Source organism: Protopterus annectens, chromosome 10.part0 (assembly GCF_019279795.1).
Source record: "Protopterus annectens isolate FY-2018-M chromosome 10.part0, PAN1.0, whole genome shotgun sequence".
Classification (NCBI taxonomy): Eukaryota; Metazoa; Chordata; order Ceratodontiformes; family Protopteridae; genus Protopterus; species Protopterus annectens.
The window spans coordinates 73531432-73556623 of NC_056744.1; the positions used below are offsets into that span (position 1 = coordinate 73531432).

At 38.9% G+C, this 25192-nt stretch overlaps 1 protein-coding gene across 2 annotated transcripts in view; it reads left to right on the plus strand.

Moving 5' to 3' along the window:
- GGA3 (golgi associated, gamma adaptin ear containing, ARF binding protein 3) overlaps window positions 1-25192 on the plus strand; it is a 992054-nt gene that overhangs the window by 508952 nt on the left and 457910 nt on the right. For both annotated transcript variants that reach the window (XM_044085033.1, XM_044085034.1), the window contains exons 10-12: window positions 6924-7040; window positions 7139-7384; window positions 19653-19720. In XM_044085033.1, the coding sequence (XP_043940968.1) occupies window positions 6924-7040; window positions 7139-7384; window positions 19653-19720 (431 nt within the window). The remainder of the gene's footprint in view (window positions 1-6923; window positions 7041-7138; window positions 7385-19652; window positions 19721-25192) is intronic.

Consider the following 25192-nt stretch of genomic DNA (forward strand, 5'->3'; position numbering starts at 1 on the left):
TGATGTTTGACATATTAATTTGAGAATTTTCTGAGAGAGAGTGCATTCTGTATTCTGTCTTGGACCTGACAAGAACCATTCACCACATCTGGATTGCTCTGATGAAGTAAGTTTCTAGGGAACGGTACAATTCTCTTGGATATAGTCAGGAATATAGAAAGACTTAATTTAGATATTTTTCTTTATTTATTTGAGACTGTCCTGCAATATTGTTTTAAATATTTCTTGTGATTTTGGACTCTGATGCCACTGTGAATATATACTATTTTCTTGTTCTTTTATTATTTATTATTAAATATATTTAAATCTTTCATTGTGGCAGATCTGTCTAGAGATATTTAAGTTTTAAAAGTACTTGCATATTTATTTGATGACACTTGGTGGGCCATTCCTAATAGCCTTGCTCTTGGGCAAACTACCATTTTATTAACATTAATATTACACAGTAAGATTGGGCACCTTTTGTCAAGGGCCTTAAATTAGCTGATAAGGAGTTGGCTGGTGGCAATGATAACTACCTTATAGTCTGGGCAAAATGGGGTATAGCTAGTAAAACTGTGCCAGCCTTTCCAGGTGTATATGTGTGTGTGTGTGTGTGTGTGTGTGTGTGTGTGTGTGTGTGTGTGTGTGTGTGTGTGTGTATAAATCAAACCTCAGAGAGTGTGTTTGTCAGCCACTTTGGCAGGGACACCTAGCACTTTTGGACAGAGATGGTGCTGGAGGTCTTGGCTTGGCCAGTCAGCTGAGATTTCAACTGTATAGCTGTGCCAGTGGGGGGAGTCTCATTGGAGATCTGGAGAAAGAGGGAGAAACCAGCTCCAGACTGACTGTGATCTCTGTGTGTTCTTAAGGGAAATTGCACTTGATGCATAGAGCTACATCTGGAAATACTGTGTATATACCTGTCATCCTCCCAGTGTACATCCCCCACTGGTGCCTTGATTACTGGTCCAGTGGTGGGTCATCATAACTGTCATATGTTTTAGCATGTCTGGCAGGAGATTTGTGTATATTCTCAGATAAACTTGTATTGTTTGCCAGCAGTCTAATTGTGAAAATGTAAATACGTTTTTAAAATATTGAGTATCCCCCTGCTTATACAAAATGTTTAAAGAATCTGTCAGTGTTGAGACACATTTCTAATTGCACATGTGAGGGAGATTCTAAAGGACAAACTGTGGAGAATCAGCTGTAATAAGCTTCTGGTGTCATTCTAAGGGGATCCAGTATTTGTCTGCCTGGGACGACATGATCGACAGACCATGATGCTTTGCCAGAGATGACCTGCACCTGTCGCCCTTAGGATTCCGGATACTGGCTAAGGCTCTTGCCACCCCTATAGTGCTGTTTTTAGGCAAGGTTCAAATGACAAATTCACCACTGTAACAGGTACAAGCAAGCAAAATTTGAGGGTAATGCTACTCAATGCTAGAAGTCTAAACCTCAAAATGCACTCACTCGAGGCACTCCTTAAAATGGAGAACACTGACATCTGTGCATTGACAGAGACCTGGTTCAAAGCTCCAGAGAGCACCCCTGCATTACCAGGCTACAATTCATACCACACCTTTTGGCCACCTAACCCAGAACGAAGCACTAAAGGCGGAGGCGTCTCCATATTCATTAAGGATATCCACACCTCCAGGCTAGTTGCACAGCATAATGCATCCGAGATTATCCAAGTGCAACTAACTCTGGGCAAGGCCGCCATCCAAATTGTAGCTTGCTACAGACCCCCCACCATGCCCCAGGATTCACACTCCTCATTTCTTGATACACTGGAAAGTATTAGGGTACAACCCAACACCCTAATAATGGGCGATTTGAACTACCCCACCATTAACTGGGAAAACTACACATGTACCAACTGTTTTGCTCAACGTTTTCTAGAATTCATAAATTCCAACATCTTGGATCAACTTATTCACACCCCCACCAGGAGCAGCAATATCCTAGACCTGGTCATTACCAGCATGGGAAACCGGTTTTCCACACCAGAGGTCAATTCCTCGTTGGTCAGATCCGACCACAAGCTAATCAGCCTAGACATCCACATCCCACCCCCTCCCCCAATTAGGGAAACCATGGTAAAAAAACTTCTCCAAAGCCAACTTCACACTTCTTAAGACAGAAGTGGCAAACTTCATGACACCCATGCAGACAGACAATAGAGGTATGACTGCCGAATCCTACACAAGTGCATGGATTATGCTATCCCTAATAGAACCAAGATGTTATCCTCCAAAAAAAGGAAGCCAATTTGGTGGTCCTCTGCCATAAACAAACTCTACAGCAGAAGAAAGAAACTGTTGCAAAAAAAGAATAAAATCCCATGACTGGTGGAACTCCTGGTCAACCTCAGCAAGAAGCTGAGATCCCTCATAAAATCCTCCAAAGCTAGTTACGAAAACAAAATTGCCACTGACTCTAAAGACAACCACAAAGCATTCTATAGCTATGTCAAGAATCTAAATGGGAACACTCAGATCTGCTCTGAGTTACAGCACAATGGCACTAAATATACAGAACCAACTGATATTGCCAACATCCTAGCAGATAGGTTCAGTGCTAACTTTACCCCCCCTCCCACCCCCTAGAGGGCCCATCTCTATACCGGAAGAATGCAAAGTTCCTATGATCGCAGCTGCACAGGTAAAAAACACACTCTCCAAAGCCAAGAACACAGCATCCATGGGACCTGACAATATCCCAGGCTGCGTTCTACACGAACTACAGAATGAACTGGCACCCTACCTAAGTACCATGTTCAGTCATAGCCTCACCTCAGGCTTTGTACCCACTGAATGGCGCACCACGACGGTTATCCCTCTCCACAAAGGGGGAGCCATGACGGACCCTGGGAACTACCACCCCATTAGCCTGACGAGCCTGGTCTGCAAGGCCATGGAATGTATCATCGTGGAACTCATAAACAAAGACATTGGTAATCTCCAAACTCTGGACCCTACCCAGTTTGGATTTGTAAAAGGCAGATCATGTCTCCTAAACCTGATTGACTTCTTTGAAGCAGTCACCAAAGCCATAGATGAGGGTAAAATGGTTCACACAGCTTATCTAGATCTCGCCAAGGCTTTGGACACCACCCCCCACTCTGGAATTATCGATAAGCTCACTAAACTAGGTATAAATCCCTATGTCACAAGATGGGTTGCCAACTGGCTCACGGACAGAACCCACACTGTGAAAGTAGCGGATTCCAAATCCGATGTCAGACCAGTGACAAGTGGAGTACCACAGGGTTTAGTCCTGGGTCCGCTCCTGTTTGGTATCTACTTCTCTGAAGTGCAGGCCAACACAGAAGGTCTTGAATGACTGCAAACTAGGAGTCATAATCGAAACTCCTAACGATGTGGACAAACTACAAAAGGGCCTCACTGAGACAGATACCTGGTGTCAAAGCCATGGCCTGAAGCTCAATGCCAAAAAGTGTATTGTCATCCCCTTTGGTAAAAACTCTGTACCCATGAACTACCACATAGCTGGTAGTCTACTTAATGCCAAAAATGTGATGAGAGACCTTGGGACACAGGTGGACAGTTGTCTCTCCTTTGATTATCACATCATCACAGTGGTCAGGAAATCCTTCTAAGTGGCTCATCTCATCACAAAAGGATTCTCATCCAGAAAAAAAAGAGGTCATTGTTCCCCTCTACTCATCACTCATTAGACCCATTATAGAGTACAACGCCCCTTTTGATATGTACCTCACAAGACATCTACAACAACTGGAAAGACCACAGAAATACCTCACAAAGAGGATTACTGGCCTCAAACAGATGCCCTATGCAGACTGTCTCAATAAACTGCAGCTTTACTCCATTGCATATCGCCTACTCGGGGGCGATCTCTGCCTAACATACAAAGCTATGTCAAACCCAGAGCTGTTGGACATGCTCCACTTAAAGAAATCCCAATCCCTCCGAGCTACACACTCTAGGGACCTAAACCTTGTCACCACAATAAACAGAACATGCTGGAGGGATAGATTCCTGTCCCAGAGACTTCCCATACTCTGGAACAGACTACCTTTCTAAGTCAAACAGAGCTCCTCATTAGCACTCTTCAAGAAAAATCTTGATGATTGGATGGGAAATGGGAAATTCACCCCGGAGATCACTTCTGTGGCTGTGCTCGACAGGGGCACAGGAAAATAATTTTCTTGGGTGGCGAAAGCCAGGGTACATTTTTGGCTAGGCTTATGTAGGCCCTAGGGCTAATATTCTAGTACCTACCTATGAACCTATGAGACTGTTGAAGTCAGTTGCAAGTCGTTAGTGCTGAGCAGTTAGTTGAGAGTTAGTTACAGTGCTGTGCAGAAGATATCCGGAAAAAGGACTCACCAGAGCTGTAATCCTGCCTTTTCCATCCTGTTATGTTTTAGATTATATCAGGGACAGTAACCTATAGTTAGATTAGGAAAGTTTAGTTATTTAGATAGTTATTCTAAGATGATGGAGTTCTGTCTTACAGTTTAAGTTTATATTTCTGGTGATTGCATTCTGGTGTTTATTCATACTTATTAATTTACATTCTTGTAATCATTTTACTTACTGTTAAATAGTTTTTATGACTTTATTTTGTGGCTGGATAGTCAGTGTGTTCTTTAGAGATTAAAGTGTGCTTATATCTGTTTCATGCTCCCCATGTCACCTCGAATGCCTGACTGCTTCTGGTCATAGCTAACATTTATTCTGATATTTAATTTTTAATAATTGATCACCCTTTGAAGGATGTGTAGACCTGTACATTTACCATTTGTATTATGGAGGGGACAAAGCTGGAAATCTGTGTCAGGTTTCCTGTCAGTGTTTCATTGTGTGAGATTTGAATTTATTTTGAGTGTGAGTGAGTCAAGAGGTCTTAAACTGGAACACATTGCTCTGAAGTGTATGCTAAGGGATTACGTTTAGGGTGGAAAGAGGTATATATAGTCCAGTCCCAGGAAAAAGGAGTATGTACCTATTCTGCTGTTAATGGAAATTATGGAATTTTACTGTTGTGTGCTGTGTGCTCCGGTGTTTTCTGTGATGCTCCCACACTAGAGTCAGTGGTGAGGATTGAGGCTCCTTAATTACTGACCTCGGTTTTATGTGGGGAACATCACATTTATTGTTGGCCATCCGGTGGGATATTAGCCAGACGTCACACCATATACTCGGACATGTATAGGCAGCTTGTTTACTATCGTGAAAGAACTAAGTCCTTTTGAAAAGCAGATCATCTGCTGTATTTCTTATGATAGGACAAAGGAGAGACAACCCATGTCAAAGCAGACTGTTTCAAAGTGGTTGACTTTAGCTGTTGCATTTTATTATACCTATCATGGTAAATCACCTTCATACAGTATCAAAGCACATTCAACTAGAGCATTGACATCTACAGTACTATATTGGAAAGGGGTGGAATCTAGAAGCATTCTACAGGGAGCAGCATAGCTCTCTGTACATAATTTTACTAACCATTACAAAGTAGATTAATTTTCCATGTCCAGGACTGGCTTTGCTAGGATCACTCCCCAGGGGCTCCTGGATCCTTATCTTTCCTCCTCTCAGGTTGGATGGGCTTAGGTGATCAATGGCTACTGCAGCAGTGAGAATGATGAACATACTGCAGTTGTGTAAGCTGTGCTTGCCATAGCAGTAGATTTTCATATTCCTCACTGCTGCAGTATACACACTCACCACCCCACTTCATTTCTATATAGTTAGTAGTTGAGATATAAAGTTTTTGTTAACTGTTTGTATACTTAGAGTTTCAGAATGAATAAGCTCTTTCTCTTTGCATGAACAATAAATTCCTGAAGATTTTTACACTCTGACTGCTGAATTACCTCCAAGGGTCTAGCCAATCAGCGGTCAGAATGCAGGTGTGTGAAGGAACCAGATCTTTGTGAAGCTGGCCGATTGTTGTATCTTTGGCATGCTAGGATACAACCCATATAGCCAAAAGGCTACTGCAGAAGAGAGAAATTCAGACATCTGCTGTTATGGTAAACACAAATTATACAACAACTTTCTCTAGAAAAAAAAAAAGATGCTTGTATACTTCCACCTAGTATGTCTTGTTCATTTACCTAACCTTTCAAGTAATTCTTCTTTAGAGTATTTTTTTTTAATCTTTTCTTTTTCTTCCTCAAGCTAGGTACGTTTAGTGCATGCAACAGTTTAGCTCTTGTACATAAGTTGTTGTTGTTGTATCTTTCGGCTTTTCCCGGTTAGGGGTCGCCACAGCGGAACTCCAGTCCACTAATGATTGGCAGTAGATTTTTACATACCGAGTTGCCAGCCCTGATGCACAACCTTCAACGAAGGTACACCCATTCACGCATGTCTCCACACAGAAGACAATTTAGCTGAGAATCGAACAGGACAACGTCTTACTGTGAGGCGACAACACTACCGCAGCACCACAGCTCTTGTACATAAGTCATGTTTATATTTTTCTCATGTAAAATTTTGGGATTCTGCATACTTCACTGAACACTACTGCCCCAAGGCCAGAGTAAATTTAACACTAACACTGTCTTTCTTTAAACACAATCTAGATGACTGTATGGTCATCCACAAATTTACTCTGAGACTGAGTGGTATGGCTTGACTGGAGAAAGGAGGTGCAGCTTGAGGGAGGATGCTGGAAAGGTGTTAATAGTCATAAGACTCTGGCCTTAGAATAACTATGAATCTAAATTTGTCTATGGGCAGTAGCATGTGCTAGGCTGTTGACATTTTCTCTAGTTGTAAAACCAGGCAAACTAAAGATACCTGAAAAGACAACACAATACTAAGTTGCATTTTTCTTCTTGAGACAAAAAATAAGAAAAATAATATTTTTATGATAGTGGCATGATATTTAGATATTCCTTGAAGCTTTAACTAAACATTAATATTTATTTTTAATTTCAGGGGATATTCTGCAGGCCAGTGATGATCTTCTACGTGTAATAAATTCTTACAAAAAAATTGCTGAAGGGCACTTGGTTAATGGAGAAGTAGAAACTCCCAAGACATCAAAGCTTGAAGGTAAAGTGGTTCTGATGCAGTCTTTCTGCTGTGCCCATTAGTCCTGAGCTTCACTTTTTTTAACATGCCAGTGTTTTTTGTTTTTCTGTCCTTTGCAGAAATTAAACAAACAAGTGAAACAGAGACTCTTATTGACCTTGTTGGATTAGATATTCCCCGTATTCCATCTGTTGTACCATCAGATCCTGGTCAGTCCCCAGTAATCCCTGTCCTCCCGCCACCACCACTTGGTATTTCTGGTCAATTTTGGAATAAAGCAAATGGTCAAAATGAAAATTCTAGCTGCTTGCAAGATAATGCATCTGTATCTCTTTCCCTTCTGGATGAAGAGCTTCTGTCATTAGGTAAGCGGAATGCCAAGCATTGTGATGAAATGTATTAAGCCTGTTTTGTAATTGTAATATGCAACACAAATTGACACTTGGATGGATTTTGAAAGCTTTCAGAGATGATAACCAGGTCTCGGAGGGTAAGGTTGCAGTATTTGGACAGCTGATCAGTGACTGTGTGCGCAGTCGTACACATTTAACCAGATTGTTACTTCATCGAACAGGAACATTCCTCTATAGTTCGAGTTGCAATGACTTTGGGTGGAACCTATTATATAAAACAAATAACATGCAGTTATCTGCAGGAGAGTGTGGGTTGGGAATTTTGTTCCAACCAATGAAAAATAAGTTTATTTTTTCTTGATCATCATTTCCTTCAGTGTCTTGTGCTCTCAGTCAGCTGACAGTCAAAAGTGTCCAGGATCTGGAGAAATTTTATCTGTTAGGATATGCAGTTGGTAAGAGTTTAGAATTGATAATGGAGAGGACACATATATTTGGAATATACATAGTTTAGTGTCAGGTAGAAACAAGAAATTAATTTTTAGAATGATGTGAGTTTCTGTATACCAAAAACTATAGCGTGGTGGTACAACACGACAATCGAAGCTGACTGGCTAAAAGGCTTTTATTGTAGTAACATCCAGAATAACATCCAGAGTAAGCGCTTTCGCGTTATAACTAACGCTTCATCAGACTTTGCATTCTACATTCAAAATTTAATTTAAATACACTTAATCTATTTGAACCAACCAATAAAAAGCATGTTGCAAATTTAAAGAAACATCTCATTTTAGCCTCATATTCCTAGCTATCAAGATATAAAAAACATGAATTATATACAAAAAATACATTGTGTGTGCGTGTGTGTGTGCAATCACATGCTTAAATATATATCTTGGTTCAAATAGATTGTGTATTTAAATGAAATTTTGAATGTAGAATGTAAAATCTGATGAAGCGTTAGTTATAATGCGAAAGCACTTACTCTGGATGTTATTTTGGATGTTACTACAATAAAAGCCTTTTATCCAGTCGGCTTCGATTGTTGTGTTGTACCACCACTCTATAGTTTTTGGATTCCAAGTTTTTGTTTGGGAGGTACTTTACCCTTCGTGTTTTTCTCTTTTTTTGAGTTTCTGTATAAGTGAGCAAGTTAGATGCCATTTTCCATGTAGGAATGGATGGTGTGGGAAAGAGATGAGCGAGAGGAAAAGATGGGAATTTGTGTAGTAGTATTAGGCAAACTACACATGTGATAACTTCCTGCAGTGTGATTCCTGATCATGAAAGGGTGAAGCTGGGTAGAATTGAATGTTTTTGCTGCATTTGGGGTGCAGGAATCCACTTGGAGGAGTACTGTATCATCCTTGTTGGAAACCAGCATCTTAAGTGAATTGTTGAAGTGCTTCAGTAATGAGTTTTTAATTAAATCATATAAAGCAGTCTTCACTGTGAAAATCAGAAAATTAGTTAGAAAACCAGAAAGAAAGTTGAGAGAAAGATGAAGATGTCTTATTATCTACAGAGGGAGTTGTGAACATGATAAAACAAGAAGGTAGGGCTGCAGAACAATGTGCTCTGTGGACAAAGCTTCACAGATTGTTAGTGTTACCAGACTTGCATTGCTTGGATACAGTTAGATATTTAGACACTTACTGTATACTCCATGGAGATGGCTGCATTGAAAATGCCAACTCCTGAATCATACACAGCTCTGTAGGAGAGCTGTAGAAGTGATATGTTGGTTTACACCAAGCAAAAGAGCTGGTGTGCAGTACAAACAGAGAAAGGTAGACTACATGAATAAGAATGCTAATGCTGTTCAAGAACAGCCATATTGTGTACTAACACTGTCTTCAGAAGCTGAGTTATACAGTAGTTGTCAAAGTGCACTGGCAAAAAAGGGAGCCGACTGTACTGCAGTGGAAGACATAACTTGAATCTGCTAGTCACATCTGTAGTAAAAGCTTACTCAGAAAAGGAGATTAGTGTTCATCATCTGGCTTATAAAATGCTGTTACAGCACAGTAGTACCCTGACAGTCTCAAAGGCAATAGTGGGCTGTACTGGTAGCAATATAGGTAAATACAAGCCCACAACACGGTAGTACTATGTATTTTAATGGTGTCAGACAGAGTATGAAGTCTAAATGAATAGCAATATGCAGTAGTCTATAATAAGCACAACAAAGTCAGAAACTTTATGAACTACATTTCTTAATCCTGATGCACAATAATAATTTAGTTTCATGTACGTACAGAGAAAGATATTATGAGACAGAGTACACTGCTGTAAAAAATGTTACTGTAAACCTCGCACCTAAAATATAGACGGTGAACACTGCCATAACTTTTTTGTTTCAAATATGCACTTTCTTTGGTTTCTGTAAATGTATTATTGCCTTTCTGTTTGAGAATTATTTCCATAAGTCTGTGTCCGTGATATTACCATTCCCCAGCTCTTTCCTGTTATATTACTTAAACCTCAGGATTGCAGCTCATGTAGCTGGTATGTATGCCCTTGCAGGGTTTTCTCATTTCCTAATGGTTGTGCAACCATGGTGTTAGTATATTTATGTAAGGAGATATAGGGACCTGCAGGGTGTGGGGGGGTCTTGCCTCCCTACAAAAATTAAAACTTGCATTTTGGGTACTTCAGTGGTTCCAGTATTTGTTTTCCAATTCTTTAGGACTGAAAAGTTTGTGTTCAGGTATTTGGAACTTGACTTTTTCAGAGAGGATTTATTTTCTTTTATCCATTCATTTTTAGCATATAACCAAAGACTGCCCAAGTAATGGAACATATCACATTTTGGTACACTAACAAATTGTGGTAAGGTGGAGTAACTGTGGAAATGTGAAGAAAGCTGACTTTGTAGATGCAGTAAAGGGGAAGGGATAATTTGTGACTAGTTAGCGGCTTAAAAATTATGAATCCAATTATAATGGAAATAAAGTACATTAAGGCCACTGGGACAAGGGATTCATCTTGCTTGGATTGATAGTATGACGGCCATATCAAAATATTACAGGTTTTGACTCAGACTTTGTATGATCTGTGAATGTGGCCTGCCTAAATTTTAGCCAGGCTTTTTTCTCCTGCCATGTTGCCCTTCTCAGCCCCCTTGTGCCCTGTTGAAGGAAATTTCTCTCCTCCCTGCCCTGTGTAGCACCCTGCATCATCTGGTGAATGTTTTTTCTTTCTATAATGACCACACTTATAGATGGGGTGGTGGGAGACAAGAGTTAAGCAATTGTCATCTGCAGCTAGTTAGAAGTTTTCATTCATGTTTTTAATTCCCTAGATTGTTCTTGCATGCCACAGTGTCACTTAGCAGAATACCCAGTACCATCTTATAGCCTTATGTCTTTATGCAGGTTCAGTAGACACATTGTGCTCAAGCTACCATGTTCCCATCCACTACAATATGCTTTTTCAGTGGAAAACTGCAATCCCTCCTCCAGAGGTAGAAGGCCTAGCTATCTACTCAAATTCCTGCATGTCCTAACTTCTGGTGAGCCATCTGTTGTGTCCTGTACTCTAAATCCATTTGCTTGCTTTGAAGTTCTAACATAGATTTGCAAGACTCTGGCATAATCACTTGAATTCTTTTACTTCATTTCTGCAGGTTCTGGTGGCAGGAAAACATTGTTCTTTTTCTTTTTTAGTATGTGTTATACCCTTAGGTAGCAGACTAGGATGTATCCTTTAACTGTAACCCATTGTTTGGAATGCTACATGAACTGGGACTTTAGATAGTACATCTCTGATTTTCCAAGTAAGCATTCAGTTAAGTTAGCATCCTTCTTATACATAATCCCTACATATGCGATGTTGTCTCTTAGGTCAAAACGTTTTTTTTTATCCAGACTCATGCAGCCTGGATGGTGTTTCTTGCTTGTAATACTTGTTAGGCTGCTTACTTGACTTATGCTCACACTTATTTTAATTCTCCTGCTAATCCTAGCTTCTATTTCAGTACATTGAATTGTGCAGCTGATGTATTTATCTCACTACCTTGTATACCCTTCATCATCTGTGTTGCACCTCCATCATTTCTTCTACCTCACATTATCTCCTCTAGCACTGCTCTTTCATCGGTTGTATATTGCATCATCAACTCTAGTACTTTGTACCATCTGTTGTGTCTCATTTCAACTACACTGGTACTTTGCACTAGCATCATTCCCTTTACTTCAGTTCTTCTTTGCACCTTCCTATCTTCTCATTGCTTACTATGTTTAAACGTCATGGTAGCACTTCACTTCTGATACCACTTTCCTTCTGCTCTGTATTATTTTACCATTCCTGTACTCAAAGTTGCAAATGAAAGGCATTAAGAATGACCTATCCCAACCTATGTACTATACAGTAAAAATATGCTCACCTCAAAATTTTGAACTTTAAAAAAAAAGAAATAGAATGACGTGGACCTTATTGAAATCTGGCTAAAAATGAAGATGTAATCCCTCATTCCATACTTTCCGAATATAGTTATATTGGAGACAGAGACCTGGTCCCCACCTAGGTGGGGGCACATTTCTTTCTCTAAGCAAGCATATCAGTAGTAAATAGTACAGTAAAATTCCTTATAGTTAGCATGGCCAGACTAAAAACTGGTATAATGTAGTGTAATAGCCACCCTCAGCTGCACAGCAAGCAATGACTGCAGAACTTTTTACAATAATGGGCAAACTCTCATGTAGGAACTTCCTTCTGTTAGGGAATTTCAATCTACAATGGGAGTCAAGCAGTAGCTTTCTTAATTTTCCCATGTATGCAGAATATAATTATTGCTAGATAGTTACTGTACTATATATCCCATACATTGACTGCCTCCATTTTAGTGACCACAGTGCATTTTGGTCCACCTTCTCAACCAAAGAAATGTTAAATATTTCACAAAAACATTACTTTCCATACTGTAATTCAAGGATAATAAGGTAACTATGGTTGGAACTGACAGAAAGCTGTAGTCACTTTTACACAAGATGATTGTAATACTTCATTTCATTACATTTGCAAGGAAAATACCACCCTAACAAAACTGGAAGAGTCAAGGGCAGCACTAGGCAGTGGTTGTCACAAGAGCTAAAGAAGGCAGTCAGTGCATTGAAGGCTACTTATTACAATTCAAGGCCTCTGGTCTCCATTGCAACTGTGATTATTATTCTTTGCTTAGAAATTAATGTAAACATATACCAAACAAAGCAAAAATCAACCTAACTGCAAGATCATCAGACAACACTTCTTGGAGATTCTAGAGTATTCTGGAATGAAATAAACACCGTTATAGGACTGTCAGACCCTAGCTATCCAGATTGTCTCACAGTGAATAACTGACCATTCACTGATACCATATTAATTCCAGAACTGTTTGCACTACAGCTCTCCTCTTACTTCAGTTTCTGTTCTTAACTTTTCATAAACTACACCACCTTTCTGAATCCAGCTTTGACTTTCTTACTGATTTTCAATTTAAAATGGTGACTCTAGCAAAGATAAAGAAGTGGCTGAAAAATGTTCTTAACTATGGAAGGTCTGACTCTGATGATCTTAACTACAAGTTTCATTAGGGCTTAGGACACCTTTGTTGCACCTACTGTTTAGCACATCATTCTTCTGCTGCATTGGTCCTGACCTGTGGACAATAATCAGTGATATTACAGTCCCTAAATAGCCCTTTATCACAGTACCAAACTCCTTTCAGCCAGCATCCTTACTATCTTCTTTGTTCAAAATAAACATAAAAATTGTCACTACCCACCTTTAGGAGCATTTAGAATCCCATGGCCTCCTCCTTAGGTAGCAACTTGGCTTCCGAAAATACTGTGGTACCAGCACTATTCTTCTTACCTTAACTGACTTGCTTTACAGGTCAGTGGATGCTGATCAAGGTCTTGGATCAGACTGCAGTCATCATCAATGACTTATCCAAGGCTTTTGACCTTGTGACTCATTCTATTCTCATCAGAGATTCCACAATCTGTGTTATTAACTTGCTTTAAGTTGGATCTCAGTTTATCTACACAAGGCATTATTTAAAATTGGCTTTCACATTCTATCAACTGTCCAGAAGTCCTGGATGACATTCCCCTGGTTTCTTCACTTGTAAGTTTACTGTTCATTGTCTACATTTGTACTCAAAGTACAAAAAAAATCTTGATATCTGATTATTTATTTAACATTTTATATACCATGAAATCCGACTGGGCCATGAAATGCCCATTTTCAGCAGAGACCCAGGGAGAAAAGCTCCACAATCACAATATTTCAAAAATTAAGTACAGATATTTACAATCACAAAGTATCTCGTTACATTACAAAACAGCAAGTACAAATATTTTAAATCACAAAGTATCATTTTATACTACAAGATGTAAGAAAAAATGTTGTAATGAGAAAAACGTAGAACATATGTTTCATAGTTGAGTGCAATGAAAAACAGTAACATGAGTTGAAGAGAATATGTGCGGAAAAATTCAATAGTCATGTTATTTGTTACATAGATTAGTATGTGATAAATGAGACCTAAGACAATTCTAATAAGGTATTTAAAGAAATTTCAGAGATTACATGATCTGAGACAGTGAGGTAAAATTGAGTGATATCTTAGCATGAGAGAGGTGTTCATATTATGGCTGTAGAAGGATGGAGAGAAGGAGATTATAAGAAGAGTGCAGGGTAGAGTGTCTTCAGGTAGCTTAGGTGAGTAGGGAGGAAAGAGGTAGAGGGAAGGTCTGCAGAGATGAATTAAATAAGGTAAGATAGTGGGAAAACAAAAAGGAGTGGAGTAGGAGGCTGGAGAGGATTGTCAAGTGTGATCTAGGTTGAATGAGGTAAGTGAAGTATACTGAGTAAGTTCAACCCAGACTGGCACAGGAGCAGGTCTTAGATTTTGTAAGGTATTCTTTTAGGGAACATTTAAAGGTGGGTAGGTTAGAATTAGTTCTGATGGTAAGAGGTAAGGAGTTCCGTTTTTTTTGCTACTGAGTACAAATATAGGCTTTGTCTAGGGGATTTATTTGATTTATTTATGGGGAGAAGTTGTTTGTCTTTGATCTAAGAGTCCTTTTTGGAAAATACATGTTTATTAAAGTGGTAAACGCTGGGCAGGCTAATGGTTTATGTTGATTTTTTGTATTGTTATAAGCTGAATGTAGGAGAGGTGGAGGGTGAGTTCCAGTTAGCTTAAGGGTGTGCAGAGCTTTACAGTGATGGGTAAAGGAGGATGAATTAGTAGCAAACTTGGCAATTTTGTTGAATCAGCTTTCAAGTTTGTTGTTTATGGAGGATTTTAAATAAGGTAGAATTGGTGCTCCACAGAGTAGGGAAAATAAATCAAATGCAGTCATGATATTGTTATTGGGGAAAACTGACAGCTCACCTGAAGCCATCTCTACATTACGCAACACTTCGCTGACACAGCTGTGGCAGGACTATGAAAAATGTGGGTATGAAAGTCAAAGCTAGCAAAGCAAATTCAGTGGTGAATAGCTCAAAAACGTTCCCAACTATGTAAAGTCTGGTTTATCCTGTTGGAACGTTAGAGGCCCAAATGTGAGCTCTCTCAAAGCAGTTGAATCCATAATGTTGTCTGGGATCTGGCTAAACTCTTCTCTTTTTTCATCTGCAACATTTGTAATAAGATTACCTCATTGTTCTGTTTCCATTGTGTTAATTACTCAAGTCCATAGTGCATTTGGGAAGGGAGGGAGTACTTCTGCCAATCCTTGAATACTTTCTTCCCATCATTGGGTCCAGTTAATGTAGAAACTTGCAAAAAATCCTCAAATAAACCTGAACTGAATTTGTCAGTTCGTAACTGATTCAGGTTAAAAGTTCCACCACGTTCTTGTTGATAAGCAGGCAGGCTGTCTCCCTTTTTCCCAAACACTCATTCAACTTTTTGTGCACATTAATATTCAAAATTCTTTACTAGGACCATTTCAGTGCCTTGCAAAAACTCATCTCCTTCAAACAATCCATTGTATCCCTGAGATCTTCTGTCTCCTCTGCTCTTATACTTCTCTCTTCTGCTTACTGAAAAAGGCTTCAGTTTTTTTGGCTCTTCATCTGGATCACTTTTCCTGGTTTTCTTCATCAACTCCTAACTCCTGCTACCTTTAGTAAGCATCTCAATTTATGTTTTTAGCAACAAGAATGAAAATGTTTGGGCTGTGTCACCAAGTAACTGCTATTTTATTCTTTGCTTTAATTTCCAGTATACTAAATGTAAATGCCTGTACTTAATCACTTAATTCTTACTACTCTTGTCACTTCATATCCTACTGCTCTGTGTAATTCTGTGCTATTTTCCATCATACTTAAATATGTAGAGCTGTATGTGATGTTCAGCTCTGTAAGTTTTTCAAAGCAAACTGTACTTTGTCAACATTTTAAAATACAACTGGTTTTAATTTTCACTATCTTTTCTAGTAGGCGGGAGCAACTCTTTATCCCTTTCAAATGTCAGAGATATCTTGTATTCTACTTTATCCTTCATACCTGGCACCCTCAAGACTCTCTTTTGAACCTTCTCTCACAAATCTGCTTCCTCAAGTGATAGGAGTCATGATACACCTCTGTTCAAAAATCAGCTGATCAAACATTGCCAGCTTTCTTTGTGTGAGAGATTGTGAACAGTGAGGATCAGGGAATTTGCCCTTTTCCTACTGTAGAGCAATCGCTGAGTTGTTATATACAATTAGCAGGGGGCATGGGGTGCATTTTTGTCAATCTTGTGAAGTTTTGAATATATGAGTATACTGCAAAGTGCCATTATACTTGTGTGTGAGTGTGTGTGTGTGTGTGTATATATATATATATATATATATATATATATATATATATATATATATATATATATACATATATGTACACACGGGGGGCGAAAGTATGTATAGATACATGATTGCACGCAGAAATGGGAGAATGTTACGCAATGATGTGGGTTAACATCACTACATTGGCTTTGTGTTATAGGTGGTCACTAGATCTGCATTCTGTGTTCTAGTATCTGAGAAAATTAAATAAGAGGAAGTAAGCACTTTATTCCCACTTTGTTAATACTGCTTTAGGCAGGTTGTAGAAGATGAACCTAGTTAACTGGCAAGGCAAATAGATGCCTTGTCATCATGGTTGCATCTCCCAACTTAATTTATGGTTGTACTGTTAAAATAACTAATGCTGATAGTCTTTGTATTACCTTATTTTAAATTATATAAATGCATCACATAATAAAAAAAAAGTGTTTGGTATATGGTTATATGTATAATAATGCTGACTATATATAAAACAAAGTGTTTGGTTTATGTCATATTTATTTTAATGATGAATAGGCAGTGTGCCACTGCCAGTGTTTCCTGTTACAACACACAGCTAAAGGACATTATATCTTGACATATTTTATTTATATTTGTTTTTTTTCTTAGACTTATATGCCTGTATCTCAATTTAAATGTAATATATTTAAGTGTATTGTGTACCCTTAGCACTCACTAGGAGTATTTCAGAAGCTGTTGTAGCATTTTGGGATAATTTTAATATTTGCCCTGAATTATTCCCTTATCTTTACTCCTAGAAATTGCTCTCAGTCTCTAATTAATTTTTGACTATCTTCCCATTTACAGTGGATCCAATTTTTCTTAAAATTCAGCACTATTACTTTTATATTCTAACCCCCCCCCCCAATTTTACATTACATAAGAGTGCAATTATTGTTGGTTAAGCTTGGAGTAACCTGGCCATCCATGTCCTTTGTGGTACAGTCACACCGTTTGGTGAAATCTCTTCTGGTACAAGGCCTTGGTCGGCTCCCATTCTCTATGTTCCTGAGAATCACTCAGTCTGCTTCTGGTACATTGAGATTACCCATGAGTATTAACTTCTTTCTCGTACCCACCTCCTTTATTTTATCATCTAGTGTCTCATTTTTTCCCTTGATGTGCCTGAGAAATGGTATGCTTTATCCATTCAGCAACTGCCCCCTTTCATCTACCTTCAACTAGATTTTAACTTGCTATCTCCATTGATGCATTTGTCGTTTGGTGTTTTTGTCCTCTCTGACCCCAGTTCTGATGCTTTCCTTTAGTGTGGCTTGCTAGTCCATCTCCATCCCTCACTTGTCTGCCATTTTTCAAACACCTACACCCAGGAACTGTATGTCCCAGTCTTTTCTCTGTCTCTATGATTCTTTTCACTGTCTCTATGATAACAGCAATGTCTACCTCCCCATCCTGTATCTATGCTTTTGCATCTCCTCCTCCTCCTTTTCCAGACTCATTGTGCGGTTCTGTGTTTGTTTTTATCTTTCTACTGCCTGAATACCTAACCCATATTTTGCTTCTCAGACACTCTTTCCGCACATGCATCTTAATTTAAAGATATAATCATTGAATGTACATTCTCATCTTAGCTCAAAGCACTGTTGTACCTTGCACTGAGTTGGAAGTCTGGTCTGTTTTTTTCTCACTTGCCTTGAATGTTAATAAGGCTGCAATTACCCAAGTCCTCTCCTCTGTACCTGCACTGGCTCTCATCTTCTCCACTTCTCGCTCATTATCATTACTCCTGTCTGTAACCTTCTGCTCCACTTCCATCTCTTATCTCTGCCTGTGTTTGGATCCAGTCCCTTCCCCATCTTTCCTATGCTTTTAATAAAATCTAGAACAGAAGCTGCTGTTAAGAGGAATAATTAGTACAGCATAAAACACTGGTCTTTCCATGTATCTGCCCACCCTGGCATCCTTTCCTGGGCCTTGTTGCCATGGTTATACCTCCCAATTCCTCTTTTCACTTTACTCTTTAACTGTACTTCTCTGACAACTTCTGCCCATATCATTCTGTCTTCTGCCTTTCTCCACAGGAAGCATTAGAATATGGACTGTATCTACATGAGATTCTGATCATGCTGCTTCTGTTATTAGATATATCTGACTTGTGTTTTGCTATTACATTGAATTCATTTCTTAGTAGCAAATATTGGTCTTGCCATGTAAGTTGATTTTTGAGAAGATACTCCTTGAAGGTACCTTGTTTGGGCTTGTTAATTCCACCAGTCAGAACTCGGCAAGTTTTTGGAATGTCACATATTCGGAATTCTGATTTAGGAAAAAGATGAACCCAACTGAGAACACATCAATGAATTTTCAGACTTAAGTTATACTACATTATTCAGACAGTGATATAGTAGGAATATTATCTGTTCCATAGAAATACAAGTATTGCAGTATTATTAGAAAAATCAAAAATTGAAGTCAGAATGAATTAGAGATGGAATATGAGTGATACATTCATGTGTGTATGTATGTATGTATATGTATATATATATATATATATATATATATATATATATATATATATATAATTATATGAAATAATGTAGTGAAAGTTAGTTTAGCATTTTCATTCACCATTTCTTTATTAGACTCATCCCTTCATTTATTCATTCCTGTGACAATAAAGTCATATTATCCCAACTGTTATAAGTCTGGAGGAATTTATTGTGGATGATATATTAATGCCCATATGCTGACATTTTTTTTGAAATTATTTTAGACATGTTACAGGAAGACATGTATAAAAGTTAAAAATCTGTTTCACAGATGGTGCTTGCATGGTCTCGTATAGTATTTATTTCCCAATCAAGCAAACCTCTCAGCTGTCCAGATTTTCCCAGAATGTTCACATTTTTGCCTCATATTTTTGGTTTGTTCTTCATGAAATTTTTGTTTTTCTGGCAAAATCATTGAGGACTGAAGTCACTAAATAATGACATACATTTCAGTTTCAGACTTTGTATTATTCAAAAAAGTGCACACCAGTGCAAATCTTATTATTTTAATCCATTTTTAAGTTTATAAGAGCAATGTTTAAAATGTGTCCCTGATTTTGGGCCTTTGTCTCCCCATTATTTTTGGCTTTATCCAGATTTCTTACACTTGTAGGTTGAGAAGTATGCCATCTGCTAGTTTTAGGGCAAATATTTTTTCTCAGGCTAGTGGTTCCAAGTATTAACTGATGTGGTCGGTGAAAGATGTGCTATGAAGCTAATAACTTGACTGCTGTCAAATTGGGAGATGGCATAAATGCTATACATTTGGTGATTTTGTTCTTGCTATCCTGTTTTCACTCCATTTTTCCTGCATAAACAGAAGTCTGGTTAATATGTGCTTTAGTGAGTTCTGTTTTCAAATTTTCAAGTGATGAGTGACTGTCTTTTTTTGTTGTTTGTTATGAGAATGGAATTTTCTGCTTTATCAGATTTATTTCTCTTTAGGCCTGAATGATCCTGTACCTACCACACTGAAAGAGACAACAGGAAATGCACAGTGGAATGCATTTCAGGTACTCCTTTGACTTTTCCGAACATTCTGCTATGCAAACTATGGCATTTGTTGGTAAACTAAATGGGGAGTTAGTTACATCATAGAGCATAGGACTTTGTTTATGAATTTGTCTAGACCAGGTGGAGACAAATTTAAATGTAACATGAGACTAGATTTAGTATTTTGCTGTTTCTAGCTGGCCATGATAAGAATACTTGCTCCCTTTCGCTTTACAATTTTAAAAATAGTTTGGAAAAGTGCTATACATTTGGAGTTTCTAAGTTTGTTGAGTGATAGGAATGCTTACCTCTTTTGAGGGGCTCACAAGGCAAACAGTGAACCTCATAAGAGGTTCATTGCTGATGTTTTTTTTTTCTCTTTACCCCATAGTTCTACTGAAACTATGCCCAGCAGTATGACATATGTTAGGGAACTAAATGGGGAGTTAGCTACGTCATAGAGCACAGAACTTTGTTTATGAATTTGTGCAGACCAGATAGAGACATAATTTAAATGTAACATGGGACTCTTGATTTAGTAAGCATTTTCTGCAATATCTAGTTGGCCAAAATAAGTATACTAGCTCCCTCTCCTTTACAAAGCAGTGCATTCTGCCTCTGTCCCTTGTTATTTACTTATTTTTCCTAATTGTGCTTGGTTGTTTTTTTTCTGTAATTCAAATGAGCGAGAGAAAAAAAAGCAAGGGTTGTGGAAAAAAATTCCAAAGACTTTAGAACTTTATCATATGCATCTCTGATACGGGATGATTATATTTGACAGCTGTATCCTACTACTTTTATCTTTTGCATTAAGTAAAATATTTAATATAATTTACTTAGGCTCTCCTGTTCGATGCTCGACTGGAATTCCTTCTGTGTGGAGTCTGCATGTCCTCCCTGCGATCGACTGAATGTTAAAAAAAGACATGCAGGTAGGTACATGAGTCTGTGTGTGCCTTCTATGAAGGTTGGTCCCCGAGCTGGCAATTCAGCACCATAAAAATCCACTGCCAATCATAAGTGGACCGGTGATCCGCTGTGGCGACTCCTAACCGGGAAAACCCGAAAGACTTAATTAAATAACTTTTAAATTTAATTCTGCCTATTCCACTTAAACATGTCTTGCTACCTTTACGCTGTCATTATTCTTCTTTCCTATATTATTTGTAATTCTGTAGTGCCCGTTTTATATTTACTTTGTTTAGTTTTTACCTTTACTTTGATCAGTGATGCAACTTTAATTCTGTATTGTTAATTTCTTGCAATAGTATATAACTGTGGTTATGTTATTAATCTATATATTTAATAACTTGATTTATGTTTTAATTTTCTTTATATTTCTGTATTATTTTGATGTTTTCCCTTGTGTACGAGTCATGACTGGAATTGGGCCCCTTTTGCGTCAATCCATCTGCCCAGTTCAGAATCATCATCATTTACCCCCTTTTTCCCATTTTCTGCATTGGGTCAGGGTGTCGTGTCAACTGTTGGCAGCTCTCTCTGTTCAGTGTCACTCTCCTGCCTTCTTTGATACTCATGCCTGACTGTTGCAGGTCTTCTCTCACACAATCCATCTACCTCTTGATGGATGCCCTTGTTTCCTTTTGTCTTCTTCCTGTCTGTCCCAAATCTTTTTCATCAGATTATCTTCTGTTTTTCTGCACATATACCCAAACCACCATAATCTGCTCTCTTTGACCTTTTATGCAGTTGGAACTACTTTAGCTTCTGCTCTTATGTCCTTATTTCTTCCTCTGTCCAACATTGTGCACTCTACCACCTGTCCAGGCACTTTATCTTAATCACCTCTAGCTTCTTCACCTGCTTTGCCTTTACCCCTCAGGTTTCTGTACCATACAGTAGTATAGGTTGCAGCAGTGTTTTGTACCCCTTACTTTTCCGCTTTTTGGCATTCTTCTGTCATATATTACACCTGAGACTCTGTGCCTGTTGGTTGAAGCCCCTTTGATTCGATCTTTGACCTTCCCCATTCAGACATCCTTTCTACTCACCCATCCCTCTCAGATACTTGAAGCTGTTAATCTGCTCCACTGTTTTTCCTTCTGCCTCAATTTTCAGCTTGAACTGAACTCCATCATGCGTTGCCATCACAGCCGTCTTTTCTGTACAGAGTTTCATCCATTGCGCCTTCAGTTTTGCATTCCATTCCCTTGTCCTTTGCTGAAGTTCTTGCTCAGAGTCTGCCTATAATTCCACATCAGCTGCATAAAGTAACTTTGCTGATCTGTCCCCTCCAACCTGTTTGCTCATGTAGTACATCACCAGTATGAACAGCAGTGGGCTCAGAGCTGAACTCTGGTGCACAATGACTCCCACTGACAAACCTGTGTGAGACTGAACACTGTTTGTACTTGAGTCATTGGGCCCTTGTACATAGCTTGCATTAACTTTACCAGTTTGTTTGGGGTTTGAACCACTGCAGGACTGCCCAAATCAACTTTCTTGGGACCTTATCATATGCTCTCCTCAAGTATTGGAATGTACAGACAGACTCTTTCCTCATCTCTAGCTTCTTATCAATTATCTGTCTCACTGCAAAGATCAGATCAGTTGTGCTGCATCCTGATCTGAATCCAAACTGCCCATCTTCCATTTTACTTTCTATTAGTCTGCATATTCAACAGTCACCCTCTCCAGAACTTTCATGCAATGTGACAGGAGTTTGATACCCCTGTACTGCCCACAGTTGTGAGTGTCCCCTTTGTTCTTGAACACTGGCACTGGTATGTGTATTCTCCAGTCATCTGTGATATGCTTTTCTTTCCACACTGCTAGGAGTACTGTCAGGAGACATTTCTCCCATTCCACTCAGCAGCTTTATCATATCTGCTGTGACCTCATCTGAGCCTGCTGCTTTCCCTGATTTTCATTTTCCTTTTCCTTACTGCTGTTCTTACTTCTTTTATGGTGGGCTCCTCCTTTTTTTTCTCATTGTAGTCTGTGTCTGGGGCAATACAGCTTCTAAGGGGTTTTCTTCTTCTTTGTGTCATCTACTGACTTACTTTCTAGAAGCCAGTAGACTGCATCTGATACATTGTTCTTTGCTACTGCAACTCCTTTCTTAGCTTGTTTGCTAACCGACCAGTATGCCTTCCTAGACTTGTCCGTCTTTTCTGTCTTCCACTTTTTCCTGCATGCCTTCTTTCTTTTGATGACTTCCTGGACTTCTGTATTCCAATACCAGCTTTCCTTATGTACCTTATTTGCATACCTGGCATGGCCACATTTCTGTTCTTTAGTCCTCACAGATGTTTTTTTGAGGAGCTGCCATTCTTCTTCAGCTCCGCCTATTGCTTCCTTTTCTTGAGGAGCTAGATCCCTGAGTAATATCTTGCACTGTTGCGCTTTCTCTCCAGTCAACTTCCAGGCCTTCAGCCTGGTCTCTGTTGATCTTAATGTCTTCTCTGTCCACCTTTCCATTTAAACTTCAGTAAAATAATGAAATACCTTAGTAATTGTACAGGAATAAAATGCTGCGTTTTGCATTAAGAGATGAGAAATACTGTTGCCCTTAGCTTTGGAAGACACTCCTTTACTTAGTATGCATTCTTTCTTTCATAGTTTCTTTGCAAAACATCCATTTACTACACCACCTTAAATGCTGCCAAATTGACAGTGGGTGTAACTGGTTGGTTGTGTGCATGATCTGTACACTCATGGTAGGTGCATACTCTGTGAAAGTGTGTGTCTACTTTTATACATCTATATGTGTAGATATAAATATATGGATATACACACACACAAATTTCTATAATCAGGAAAATGAGTTTACCAAAGGATCATTTTCAAGTTTGATACTGAGACAAGGAGAGAGTAATGTTGTGCCAAGGTAGCTATAACATGTTAACAGCAGCCCTGGTACTTTGAGTCTTTGGCATATTATTGAGCCGGCACTATAATTTACATAAAAAGGCATATAGAGCAGATATGGAAATAGGGAAGGAGCTGATCAAAAGAGTGATTATGCAGCCTGAATATGTGGATAAAACCCAGAACATCCATTTTTTTATGTAAATGGTTAGATGCTGGATGAGCCAGGCAGAGAAAGTGGGACTGAGTAACAGATGCCAGCTCAGCATCCTGAGGAGGAGGAGTGGTAGTTTTATTTGATTGATCATCACCATGCAGGAAGAAGCCTTTGTGTGGCACAGGAAGGATCAGGATCAAGGACATGGGCTTGATGATCCCCAGCTGGTGATGGTCGCTCGCGTTGCTATGTATGTGGAAGCATGCATTTGGGGGAAGGGCATAGATGTTGCACAGTGATGTTAATGCACATGTCTGTCACCAGGGGTGAGGTTTGGGCCTTAACAAAGACTCCCTGACTATCAGTGTGCCACCTTTGTGACTGCTTAGATGACTGCCCCCACTGGTCAGTTTTGCCTCATACTGGAATACCTAGACTGAGGGAACAAATGGGTTCCAAACCAGTAGGGGAAAAGATGATGGTTGGCAGGCATAGGGGCAAAAAGCATTAAAAAAAACGTGAGTAGCTAAGCTGTCCAGAGTGGGAGCTGATTGGGCTGAAAAGAATAGCTGCCAAGCTAACTCTGAGTAAATACAGATGATTGCAGTGTAACAGTCTAGAAATCAGCACCGAGTTGAGGAGATGTATTGAACCTCCATATGAGTGAGTTGTATGTAATAATGTTAGAATTTTAAAGCTGGAAAATAAACTGATAACAGAAGCAGGTCAGTCTTGACCTGGAGTCCCAACATTCTGGAAGGGATTGTCTGAGGAAGTCTACAAAATGAGCAGTTTGAAGTTGATCTGAAGCCTTTAAGCAGACTTCTATATTGCACATTTATGTTGCCAAGATTTGAGATGAATATTTAGATAATGGAATACTTGTCTACTAAACTCTTTTTGCTTGCTTGATTATCCAGTGGTTACTTGCTTGAAAGACTTTTTTTTGTCCTAGTTCTTATGTTTTCTTGGTCTTGCATTGTCCTGGTACATAGCTTCACTTTACTTCCCTTCAAATCCCATCCCTGACCAAACTCAGAATTACCACATTTATTGACCTAGCCAATCAAACAGCATTCTTTCTGCACTGAGGAAATTAGTCTCTTGAAGTGGAATGATTGCTGAATGTTGCTTCCCTGGTTTGGTAGTTCCCCTCACTACTATTGCAGCAGTTTGTTATTCTGAGGCTGTCCTTCAGAGCTTGTTCATTATCCTCTCCAACTAGTTTGAAAGCAGTTGCATCTTGCAAAAATCTAAGGAAATACTGTTTTTTCATCCCTGTGTCTCCTTTTACTAGTGGTGCTGCTTTCTTGTGTAGAACTATTTTACATTAAAGTAAACAGACTTGAGATAATTTAAGGAAATTGAAGTTATTTTACACACAGACTACATTTGATTTTTTGGTACAAATAAAACCCGGGTCTCAAAGGCTCAGGAGGTAATGTGTCTCATCATGTCAACTCAACATTAGAGTGAAAAATGCTATAAAGGTATCATGCCCATG